Source organism: Vanessa tameamea, chromosome 19 (genome assembly GCF_037043105.1).
Source record: "Vanessa tameamea isolate UH-Manoa-2023 chromosome 19, ilVanTame1 primary haplotype, whole genome shotgun sequence".
Taxonomy (NCBI): domain Eukaryota; kingdom Metazoa; phylum Arthropoda; class Insecta; order Lepidoptera; family Nymphalidae; genus Vanessa; species Vanessa tameamea.
This window is the reverse complement of record NC_087327.1, coordinates 2,959,366-2,971,507: the sequence shown is the minus strand read 5'-3', so window position 1 is coordinate 2,971,507 and position 12,142 is coordinate 2,959,366. Positions and strand designations below refer to the sequence as shown.

The window sequence follows — 12,142 nt, the reverse complement described above, 5'->3', positions numbered from 1 at the left end:
GATAAAGTTCATTTCATTTCCTCGATAATAATCTTAAATCACTATTATATTTTCAAGTATAAAAGTGCCAATAAACCTAACTTTTTATATTAATAATATAGTCGTATCACTTTATGTACATGCATGAACAATTCAATTATTATAATATCTTATCTACGACTGGACATACGATTTTTTTTTTTCTATAATTCTTATATTAAATCTTTGTTTAATATATATATATGACCTTTGCTTTCGTTATTGTTCCTATTTTAAAAAAATAGCTGTTTTACTTTTTTTTTTAAGAAGTCTGAATATTCTGCGTCTTACTAATATTTAATAAATGAATGGATTCAAACGGTCTTCGTGTATGTGTTTTTAAACGAAACATTTGAAAATGTCTGTGCTAATAACAAGGACATACGTATATCTATGTAATCTAAAACAAAATAATAGAAGGATAAATACAGTAGATGTATTGTTTTTGAGAAAATAAAGATGATTTTTGGCTATAGGATAGTATTAGAGATAGCAGCATTATAATTCGTTTATAAATTTAAATATTCTTTGCGACGATAAACCATGACATAACGATAAAAAGTCCACTAGCTACCCGAAAGTCATCTTCGATGGAGGTTAAGATTTACAGTGTAGTTGCCGACACATTACACCATTCGAAGTATAATGACTACCACTACACCAGTGATGGTTTAGAGTTACAAACTAGAATCATCTAGCGGGGAATATTACCGGTGCGCGCACGCTGACCGTACTTTCGTTTAAATGTGGACTGAGGGGTGACCGAATGAATGGTGATCGTACGGCACACGTGACCCAATACAGCGGCAGCTTAATGTCCGCGAGCGCTGTAACGACGCCCGACGCGGCGTCACGTGAGCGCTGCAGCGCCACAGAGGGCCGAGCGCCGCTACTTGCGGCGTTCCCTGGAGCGCTGCAGCTGCTGCAGGCGGTCGTGCTGGCGCGCGATGTGCTCGTTGAGCGCGGCCACGTGCTCGGTCAGCACGCCCAGCTGCTGCTCGTAGTTGCGAGACGTCGACTGCAGCTCCTCTTCCTGTGAGGAAATCAAATTGTCTTATGCTGTATATTTTGATGTCCTGCTGACCGATTTCTCGAAAGAGACTAGCCGACCACGTAGAAGAGTACACAAGAGCACGGGGGTGTAAATATTGCCAACATCTGAATGATAATACACTAATTTTGAAAACTAAGACTTGCTATACCTTATGCCTGTAGTTTCAAACCGGAATACAATAGTACGAAGTATTGCTGTTTCGCGGTAGTTATGATTAGTGTGCGGTACCTACCCAAACGACTTTGCACAAAGCCCTACCACCAAGTAAATTATATTTTACTAACCACCAATTAACGAACCGTAATGTTTGACAAATAAACGTGACTATTTTTCGCGCTAATGTTAGCACCGACCGTGAGTCACTATGTGAATAGATAACAACTCACCAGCCTGCTGATAGTGTTGTGTTTTTCTTGTAACGTATGCGCAGCTTCCTCCTTTTCACGCTCCATCACATCGAACCGTAGTCGAAGTATTTCGCACTATACAATAAATAAAAATCACGTCATACATCCGTCCGTCCAATAATGACTGACGGTAAGTCGTGAGACAATCGGCAAAAGCGAAGCTTCCTGGGAGCCTCTTTGGGAGGGTATGAAAAAAATGAAAAAAATATGAAAGCTTGCACAGCCACAAAACAATGTTTTCATGTACTACAACTCAATATCGAAGTAATGAATGACGCCAGCAAAAGCAGCACAGCTACCTCCTGCAGGTAGTGGTCGGTCTTGCCCTGCAGCAGGTCGGCGCGCGCGGCGGCGGCGGCGAGGCGGCGCCGGAAGTGCGTCGCCACGCGCTCCTCGCGCTGCTGCAGCTCGCGCGCCAGCAGCAGCGGGCACGCCAGCGCGCCCAGCAGCCCCGACACCACGCCGCCCGCGTCTGCACACGTCACGGCGCATCCCTATTACGCTACGCTACGCCCTATGGCGCCCAGACAGAGCCCAGACTCTGCTATTAATATAGTCGAAAAGTAATTGACTATAGACAGATAGTAAAATATTGAAAATTTGTTGGTTTCAATTTACACTGACACAGTTAAAATTTTTATAGTTATAGCCGAGGAGGCGGAAAGGGTACCGGTAGGTTTTTTTGTGGTATTCCGGTGAAATAGGCATCCTGGGCACCGGCGAGTACCACATACCTCTCACTTCATGTGGAGGAAACGCGTAACACATTTTTCCAGTGAGATAAAAGAAGCCATATGCACTTTATAATGTAAAAAATTTTACTAATTAGCTAGATTTTACATAATTTTATACAAACTAACGGTTCTTTCAACCATCCGGTAACATGTACTTAAGTATATGTTACCGGATGAACTATCTTAAGATAAAATATTAAGAAACTCACCGACAGAGGTCTCACTGAAGCTATTAAAGTCGCCCGAGTCGTGCGTCTCCCCTCTCCTCTTCTGGGCGGCGGATACGTGTTTACTTATCTCTAGTTTAAGGCTTTCATTCTCCATTTCAAGCAATTCATATTCCATACGAAGTTTTTGATTTTCCTGCAAATATAAAATATTACATCAACAATAGAATAGTTACATTAATGTCTATATTAAATTAGTCTAATAATAACCATATTAAATTACAATTTGAAAATTATAGATAAAAAATAAAAATTTAGTAATGATAAAAACAGTTTACATTACAATTAAATCACTTCTGACGCACGGTTAACACTTGCATAGAAATCAGATTTGCACTGTTGTAATATGCAACTAATAGTTTGAAATAAATTATTATTAAATGTAAATTAAATTACGCTTCATTGTCTCCATATCTGAGATAAGTGTGTGATAGGAGTGTTTAAAAATGTTTTATTATTTAAATAGTTTAATTAAATTACAGTTTTTCGTTAACTAAATATAATTATTACCTGTTCTAAAGTATGAGCTTTTGTACTCAGTTGATCGTTAATATTCAAATCATCTACGGAACTAAGTGCATCTTCACTTCCCACCTGAAAATATCACAGACGCTTTTTATAACATTACTTTCAATATATACGAGTGATATGGATTGTACATGTAAGAGCCACCTTAAATAAAATATATATGATTATAAAATAAATAAACCGAACTAACCAAGCTTCCACCTTCTGACAGAAAATCTCCATTACAACTTGCTGCTTGACTGCTAGTTTGTGGCTTGGCGATCACACCTAATCTGTCCTTTTGAGCATCTTCCAATGCAAACTGGAGTTCCTGGTTTTTATTCTTCAATTTAGCAATCTCACACTTATATTTGCTTTCACTTTCACTTATATGCTTCTGGTAGTCTTCGATTGAAGCTTGGAGTTGAGACACTTCAAATGTCTTATCTGAAAGCTGTTAACAGAGTGTGTTTTTCATTCAAATTTTTTTTAAATCTCATACCCTTACTTATAGCCATTGTTTAGAGGAGGTCAGCTACACAATTTTTCTATTTTTTATCAATATTTGACATTTGAAAGACAACACAGCAAATAAAATTTGTGCAACATCTAATCCAAATTATTATTATATAATATCACTTGTAGATAGTCATTTTAACCTATTAATAAGGAAGGTGTATGTAGGAGGCATTGTGTATAGCTTCTCTATAATATACAAGTTTAATCTGTAGCCCATTCCAATTACAAGAAGAGTATGGACTTTAATCTACTTTCTCCTCTATCATCTTTACTCCTTCCATTGGAACCAATAAATAACCACTTAATAAAATGTATAAAAATGTTTTATAGTTTTTGATAGAAAATATTTTACTAATATTTTTATTAATTTCTTTTGGTTTAAATATGTACAAAATCTCTGTACCTGTGATGCATACTGTGCATTTTCAATTATCTTTTTCTGAAGCTCTTCTTGCAGGAGGCCTGAGTCAAGTGAGGGTGCTTGGCTTGTTGATGCTTGCTTCTCGTCTCCTTTACTTTTAGATTTCTTTGTTAACTTATTCTATAAAAACATAATTTTCAATAGAACATGTGAAACAGTACCATTACCATGAAGGTCCCTAAAAGATTATATTAAGAAAAGACTTTGTGTGCCCTATGACGCCAGAATGGACTAAGAAGACTATGATTTGACTTAATATAAAGTCTACTGCTATCTACAGCTGTGTGGGAATGGAGCTGAAGTATTTGATTTATTATATGCAATCTTTTAGTTGAGCTTCTGATGTTATAGTAATTCTTTAAAAACGAAATTCAATAAAAGATCTCTCTTATTAAAACTCCATTACTTAAACAGATTATATTTATAAATATTTGCATAATATGATGATTTAATCCTAAATCATAAAGATGGTAACAAACAAATGGAACAACACAAAAGTACACTTAGAATAGTTTGTATCATTTATTTATACACAATTATTAATATATTAATCAAAATATTTCGTCAGACACATTTCATTATATGATTAATATACATTTTCTATTGTTATATTGTTCATAGAGTTTACCTGAAGAAGATCAAGTTCATCTTGAAGGACGGAAACGCGCCGCGTCAATTGCTGGTTTCTAAACGTTAATGAATCTATCTCTAATTCTCCTTTTCTTAACGATTTCTCTTTATCTTTTAATACTTCCCGTAATTCATTTGACTTTGCTTGTTCATCTAGGACACCCTTCTTTAATACTTTCACGTGAACCCTCAACTGTGAACGGAAACAGTAAATTTACACCAATTGCCGATACCAGTAGTCCGCTGTATAAATAAGTACTATACCTTAGAATACTCTGCTGCTAATTTTTGATATTTGGCTTGAACATCACCAGAAGGCAGCCCCTCCATGACTAGGTTTCAAGAGGTCATAACTCTTTCTCGTTACACTTTAATTGTTTATTTGGTAAATCTAGTACCGTATCGAACACCCACTTTCGTGTGAAAATGACAGTCGAATTTGACAAATAAATGACGTTTAATAAAAAAAAACAATGTTTGGATAATTGTAGCGTATTACAACTGTAAACCGCGTTTTATAAATAAATATTTAAATTGTTTAAAAGTAATATTAATTAATTTCATATTATCATCATTTTTCTCTCTAAATATATAATTTAGAGTATTGACATAGCCATACATATATATTACAATCTAATAGTCATATTTTTGGGATAAATCATTTTATTAGAAAGTTAAAACAATATATGTTTATATATATTTTTAAATTTTTTATCTAATAATTCCGTCATCAATAAAATCATGAACTAAATATTAAGATTGATACTTATAATACGCAGCACTTGTTATTTAATTCTATATTTTTGAGGTTTAATATTTTTGATTAAAAACGTAAATATATAAAGTATAAATTGATATACGTAATATTTTTATGATTACTGCATTTTGATAAACAACTTTTTGGTTATATCGAGAAAGGGTAGCAAGTATCAAACGGGGAATTTTGAGAATTCTAGTTGAATGATGAGTGCAACTGATTGTAAGCAATATCATTGGCAGCACTATTAAATACAATTACTTGGCAACATTGTCTCTGTTGATGTGTCGTGATTGTCCGATCTAAAATATCAATATTTTGGAATTTATGAAAGAAAAATAATAATTACCTAGTTATATTCTGTACTTATTTACTATTTAACTTATTTTATAAATTTATGTCAAAGCATGGACGACAGGTAAGGTTCTGACTCACAATATAACATTCTATCGCAACAGGTAAAACTTAAGTCGGAACAAAGTAAATTATGATGAAACTGTGTGAATAATCCACAGGAACATGGAAACGAGCAGCTCTACTTTTACTGAAGTCTCAAGCGACCATTCCAAGAGTATTATACATATAGATGTCGATTGTTTTTACGCTCAAGTAGAGATGGTGCGGAAACCAGAATTGCGATCCCTTCCACTAGGAATTCAACAGAAAAACATCGTAGTGACCAGCAATTATGAAGCTAGGAAGTTCGGTATACGAAAATGCATGCTCGTTTCAGACGCGTTGAAAGTATGTCCAAACTTAAAGTTAGTCAGTGGTGAGGACTTGCACGACTACAGGGCCGCCTCGAATAAAATATTTACTTTACTTCAGAGTTGGAAATGTCCAGTTGAAAAACTAGGCATGGACGAAAATTTTATTGACGTCACAAATTTAGTACAGGAAAAATTAAAAACTTTAAATGTAACAAGCATCACACTATCTGGTCATGTTTTCTCTGAGTCAAGCTCAGAGTGTCTCTGTGGCTGCCATAGGAGATTAAAAGTAGCATCACAAATAGCCAATGAAATGAGACATAAAATATATGATGAGTTAGGTTTTACAACTTGTGCTGGAATAGCTCACAACAAACTTTTGGCTAAACTAGTTTGTCCATTCAAAAAGCCAAATGACCAAACAACTGTATTTCCTGAACATGGGGCCACTTTTATGACTACATTTCAAAGTGTTCGTTCAATACCAAGTATTGGTTCAAAGACTGCCGAAGCTCTCATTTCTCAAAAAATAATTACAGTAAGTGACCTACAAGAAGTATCTTTAGATGTTCTGAAGAAGCATTTCAGTGGTGACATGGCAGTTAGATTGAAAAGTTTAAGCGCAGGCGAAGATAATACTCCAGTGAAGCAATCAGGTAGACCACAGAGTATAGGTTTAGAAGATAGCTTTAAGACTGTCAGTGTAAAAAGTGAAGTTGAAGAGAAATTTGGGGCATTGTTACAGAGATTGCTAATATTAGTAAGGGAAGATGGACGCATTCCAGTTTCACTTAGAGTAACATTACGAAAGAAAGATGTAAAAAGGTTGAGTAGTCACAGAGAGTCCAGACAATGTCAAGTGTCTCCCTCGATCTTTACAATAAACAGTGGGACATTGACAGTAACTGAAGCCGGCCAACAAAAACTGATGAGCATGATAATGAGACTATTCAATAAGCTCATTGACTTATCTAAACCATTCCATTTAACTTTAGTAGGACTGGCGTTTACAAAATTCCAAGAGCGTATGACTGGTAGAAGTTCAATTGTCAACTATTTAATGAATGACATATCTGTCCAGTCAGTTCTCAATATACAGAATGATTGTGACACATCAGCCTCCTCAATGGATTACTCCGCTGCATCACCTAGTAGTAGTACAACAACTGATCTTTCAGATGGTGAAGTGGAACCGTCACCTAAAAAGCCCAAAAAAGTCAATTGGATAGCAAAGAGAAGGTGTTTGTCAAAAGAAGAGGTTGCATCCCCCAGTAAGTTGAAAGTTGGTGAGCTCAGGCTTAATTCAAAGGAGCTGGAAAAAGTATCAGAACTCCGGTTAAGTTCTAGGGACAGGTCTCTCACACCTCGAGCAAGCCCAGCAAAAGATAATCTCTCAGACACCTCAGATACTATGAAAGATGTGGCAGAAGGAGCTAATTGTGATGACTGTCCAAGTTATGTTGATAAAGAAGTATTTAGTGCTCTTCCTGATGAAATGCAACAGGAACTAAAAGCCATGTGGAAAAATCCCTCGAGCTCAGAGGTGCCCAGAAGTAGCCCTAGAAATGTAAATAAAGCAAAGCCTAACACACTCTTGAAATATTTTGTTCCACACAAATAGTATTAGTAAGATTTTATCTTGTTAATTATTTTAAGTGATAAGTGAATGGTTTCTATTTTTTCAAATCATACAATTTTTATTAAACTGATCAAATACATGTTTATGTTATAAAAATATTTTTATTTATACCTTATTTATAGGATATTAAGTTAAAAGCATGAGTATACAACTGGGCATATCATTTAATATTTATATTTTTTACAGCATCTGTAACCATAGAAGATAAATCGGCTAATTTGTGCACACTATTTACATCTACCAGAAGGGTTTCTGCCAACTTAGTATATGAAACAACATCCACATTCAGTTGTAATCTAATCTTGTCGCCATCTGTGATGCCTGAGCTGTCATTACTCTGAGGAGAAGCCATATCTCGAATTTGCTTTAGTCTTCTTAAAGATTCTTCAGTTCTTTGCACAGACACTAACACATCTTCAACATATTTATAATATCTGAAAATATAATTAAGATAGCAATTATTATGTGGAATTAATAAAAGTGAGACTGATTTATGTTTTTATAAATAATAAGATACTTACGAAATAGTCATAACATTGAATAACATATTATATAGTTCAACTAAAAATGATTTATCAAGTCTCTTAGTAGCATCTTCACTGAATTCTTGCATTGATCTTGCTATAACATCTATATAATTACAGGGCTTCGTTGGTATGCTACGGTTTGTCTTTCTATATAATCTTGGTATGTCACTTACTTGTTTTAACTGTACATTGAAATACTCAAATAATTCATTAACTATACATTCGCTTATTTTAACTTTTGTTCCTTGTAACAATTCTTCAGTGGGTTTTAAGCTTTCTCTTATTAATTCTCTACTTTTATTTGGCGTTTTGCTTTCAACAGTGATTAACAATTTAGTTAATTGTTGTGCCAATGTTGAACTATCGAGATATAAGAATATACAGTTGTCAATTAAATTTTTGTTAATACCTGTTGATTCCAACTTAGGAGAGGCAGTTTGCTGAAAAGGTTAAACATTATTTACATACACTAACATTGTAAAGTTTGTTCCAGGAACTACCTACTAATTTAAAAAATAATTTTGTTTTAAAAAAAAAACAAGCATGTTTTTAAACTAGATAACCTCTACAAACTCTGGGTAGGTAATTTAGATGAAAACAAATGGACCAGTTCACAATAAAAAAAAATCAATTGATATAAATTCCACATGATTAAATTTTTTTAATTTAAACTTACTTCAGAACAAATACTAGTTATCCATGTAGTATATCTGCACAACAATTGAAGTGATAGCTTCCAGAACTTGTGTGCTAAAGCCTCGATGTAGATACCATCTGACCAGCAGTCTTGGAGAGCTTTCCAACACTTGTACGTTTCAAGTAAAATGAAGTCATCATTATTTTGTAATGTTGGACTTGATTTTAGTGATGCTTCAAAACTACCTGTTAATACATATTTTATATTTTTTTAAATCTGCTTTTATTTATCTTAAAATGATGTTAACAGTAAAACAAATATTATGTTATTTTGAATTGGAAGTGTTAGTTTTACTAATAAAATTTACCAAAAAAAAAAGTATTATAAATTTAATAGATACCTGCTATTTCCTGAAATCGAATCTGGAAATATACTGGCAAATTCCACCTCCTAACAAAACTTTTATACTCTGCCGTTTCATGCAGCAGTTGAATCATTTCTTTTGTAGAACAGTATTCCTCTAACAGTGTTATAAAATGCATACTTTCACTATATCTCCTATAGAAGAGCTGAGGGTTACCAGGTGCGAAAATTGACGCTAAATTAACTTCTAAGCGGTTTTCTACTTCACACCAAAAACAATTTACTAAAAATTTATATTTTTTTGCAAGAAATGTTAATTTGGAATGTTGAGTGACAACAATGAATAAATTTAATTTACTGTCTAATAATGACAATATACTTTTATATACTCCTTGTAAGCCATCTTTACTTCTTTGTAATGCAGGTTCATTTATTATGTCTTGTAAAAGTGGAGCCACTGCTTGTTTTCTTATTAGCATTTCTGTTTCAGTGACTCTATCTAAGGATGTTAAAGTCAATAGTGTTCTAAGTAAATATTCTTCATTATTGTCATTCCAAAATTGAAAAAGCAAATCATTTAGGATTTGAACCAGTTTTCTTCCCACTTCATTATACTGCTTCTTTTGCTCAGGTTTAACGAGACTGTCACATTTTGATATTGAATACTTTAGTTGGTTGTATTGCATTGCAGCCCTGTCAGCAATGATTATTTGTTCATATTTTCTTTTATCAGAAATTTCATGCAAAATGTTTTCTAATATTGTAAGGCAGTTTAAAGTCTGACTGTAATATTTAAGTAGCTGTTTTTTTTTTATCAAGCCATGACGTTGGCTTAGCCACAATGACAATTCTTTCATAGCATCCTCCAAACTTTGTTTTACATTCTGCAATCAAAATCATTCTATTAATGTTGCATACAATGTATATAATTATAGATACTAATATTTTTACCATAAGTTAATATTGTTTTATTAAAAATATGTAAGGTTCGAAAATAACTTACTATAACTTCTTCATTCAATTGACCCAATGGCACTTGTATTTTTACAATAGCTTTATCGAAGCCAATTAGTGTAGCACACAAGTTCACGAAATTTGCATAGTCCTTATTAATAAGTTCAATCATTGCTAGCCTAAGTACTTTTAAGTAGACACCTAGGTCATCTCGCATCGTCTCCAAGGATGCAACATCTTGGTGGTCTGAGAGGAAATTATCCACCGAAAAGCTCGTCTGAAATTTATTTTATCATATAAATCATAGTTTCATGAAGTAAATAATTGTTTTTGAGGTCTAAATCAGTAATAAAAGGGAAATACCTTGACGAAGTCATTACGATCAAAACATAAGCCCCTCGGGGCCGGTGGTAATGTAAAATCATTACTATCGTTATCCATGTCCGTGTATATCTTTTTTAAGGCACCATTATTATTAGGAACGGGTTAACAAATTATTTATCTATTGAAATCGCCCCTGCACTCAAGAATCATTTTGACGTACACTGACGTCAGCCTGACATTTAACACGTCAGGAATAGTTCGAAATTCGGATGCAATTACTACTTTAAGTAAGATTCTAAAATATGAATTAATAAAATAATGATAAAAATAATAACATTGATTAAATAACATAATTCTTATATTTGATAATAAATAACAACGCTGCATATTATTATTATTGCAATATTTTACTGCAATATTTTCGATACCCAACTATATTGAATATCATATGTGAAAAGTTAGGCTACAAAAAATTATTGTTTGCCAATTGCCAGTATCTAATTTTTACTTCAGTAGCTTCAGTGCCAGGTGGCAATATGGCCATTTTAATATCGGGAGTTCATCATTTGGCCGTTGGATGTTGAACATGGCCCCGTAAACCTGCTCGGAAAAAAAAGGCTTTTCGGCACTCTCTCTATTTTAAATGTTCATAGATATATAAAAATAACTAAAAAAATGTTTAAATAAAATCGTTTATAAAAAAAGAGAGAAAGTGTTTTCCCAATATTTTTTGGGGAAAGTCGCCTATAACGTTTTTCCTTAAAAGAACGACTTTCCAAAAAAGAAAAATACCACTTTCAGTTACGGGTTTACTACTTGACGAATTTAGATAAATTTTGTCATATATTTATCATTTATCTAAACAGGTTTTTAAATCGATTTCCAGATATAAAATTTAGTATTCAGTTGTTTTCAGTTTAAATGTTGTTTATTATATACCATAATTGAATATATATATAATAATCATTGTATTATTATATCTATTGAATTCTTAGTAATGACATTTTTAATTCGGCCGTAATTATCAGAAACATATTGTTCGCATACACAATTTATCCACATATCTATGTAGGTGTTACCTCAGCAGTCCAGAAACAATTCAGCATATAACCGGTGCTTGCAAATAAATCATCAAAACTGATTACAAGCACAGGAATGATCAAGTAGCAGCAATAGTTCACCAAAATCTAGCCGATCAATAAAAATCATAGCAAATGAAGTCACGTACTATAAATACCAGTTATGTGAAGTCTAATAAAGCAGTCTTACTAAGCACCACACGTCTGACTCGAAAGTTCTTCGTATAAATCTTAAATTGACATCGCAGTTGTCAATTTATGATTTATAAAGTTATCACGCTTGGTCTTGGCCTTGGCGCAATAGTAACATTAACCCTGTTTAAAAGGAAATAAAAAAGTCGAAACTAAAATTTAATAATAATAGTTGAAGAAATATATGTAATAGTGGGGACCCGCCCCGGCTCCGCACGGGTCAATGCTGATACTAAATATACTACACATTGTCTTATAATGTTCACAGTTTTTCAGCCGTTAGTCAATACAAACCGCTATGTCCTTGCGTTTTAAATCTATAATATCTTCGAAAATATTAATTTAAATTATAAGCTGTAAAGTGCCATATTGATCTATATTAAATGCAGAATGTATTTAATTGAATAAGGATGCTGTATTGCTTAAAATCGCTTCGAAAATAA

The 12,142-nt window shown here is 33.5% G+C and overlaps 3 protein-coding genes across 3 annotated transcripts; 1 reads left to right on the top strand and 2 right to left on the bottom strand.

Moving 5' to 3' along the window:
• LOC113397059 (protein phosphatase 1 regulatory subunit 21) lies at positions 1–4,964 on the bottom strand. The gene is made up of 9 exons (XM_064217897.1): positions 4,782–4,964; positions 4,516–4,710; positions 3,870–4,007; positions 3,159–3,401; positions 2,951–3,034; positions 2,423–2,576; positions 1,779–1,951; positions 1,459–1,554; positions 1–1,051 (listed from the first exon to the last, which is right to left on the bottom strand). The coding sequence occupies exons 1-9, from the start codon at positions 4,845–4,847 to the stop codon at positions 908–910; spliced, it is 1,293 nt and encodes a 430-aa protein (XP_064073967.1). The 5' UTR covers positions 4,848–4,964; the 3' UTR covers positions 1–907.
• Positions 4,965–5,527: 563 nt separating this feature from the next.
• On the top strand, positions 5,528–7,719 carry LOC113397020 (DNA polymerase iota). The gene is made up of 2 exons (XM_026635160.2): positions 5,528–5,692; positions 5,790–7,719. Exons 1-2 carry the CDS (start codon positions 5,682–5,684, stop codon positions 7,603–7,605), a joined length of 1,827 nt encoding a protein of 608 aa, XP_026490945.1. The 5' UTR covers positions 5,528–5,681; the 3' UTR covers positions 7,606–7,719.
• Positions 7,720–7,767: 48 nt separating this feature from the next.
• On the bottom strand, positions 7,768–10,665 carry LOC113397019 (conserved oligomeric Golgi complex subunit 2). The gene is made up of 6 exons (XM_026635159.2): positions 10,468–10,665; positions 10,154–10,381; positions 9,188–10,034; positions 8,827–9,032; positions 8,145–8,590; positions 7,768–8,057 (listed from the first exon to the last, which is right to left on the bottom strand). Exons 1-6 carry the CDS (start codon positions 10,543–10,545, stop codon positions 7,784–7,786), a joined length of 2,079 nt encoding a protein of 692 aa, XP_026490944.2. The 5' UTR covers positions 10,546–10,665; the 3' UTR covers positions 7,768–7,783.
• Between the last annotated feature and the right edge of the window lie 1,477 nt (positions 10,666–12,142).

Bases quoted from the DNA above. Each gene is read 5' to 3' on its own strand.
- LOC113397019 (XM_026635159.2), bottom strand. From the start codon at position 10,545: ATGGATAACGATAGTAATGATTTTACATTACCACCGGCCCCGAGGGGC. The intron at 10,035-10,153 runs GTAAGTTATTTT...TTTTGATTGCAG, and splicing joins AATTGAATGAAGAAGTTATA to AATGTAAAACAAAGTTTGGA. The intron at 8,591-8,826 runs GTAAGTTTAAAT...TAACCTTTTCAG, and splicing joins TAACTAGTATTTGTTCTGAA to CAAACTGCCTCTCCTAAGTT.
- LOC113397059 (XM_064217897.1), bottom strand. From the start codon at position 4,847: ATGGAGGGGCTGCCTTCTGGTGATGTTCAAGCCAAATATCAAAAATTA. The intron at 4,711-4,781 runs GTATAGTACTTA...TTCCGTTCACAG, and splicing joins TAGCAGCAGAGTATTCTAAG to TTGAGGGTTCACGTGAAAGT. The intron at 3,402-3,869 runs GTACAGAGATTT...CTCTGTTAACAG, and splicing joins ATGCACAGTATGCATCACAG to CTTTCAGATAAGACATTTGA.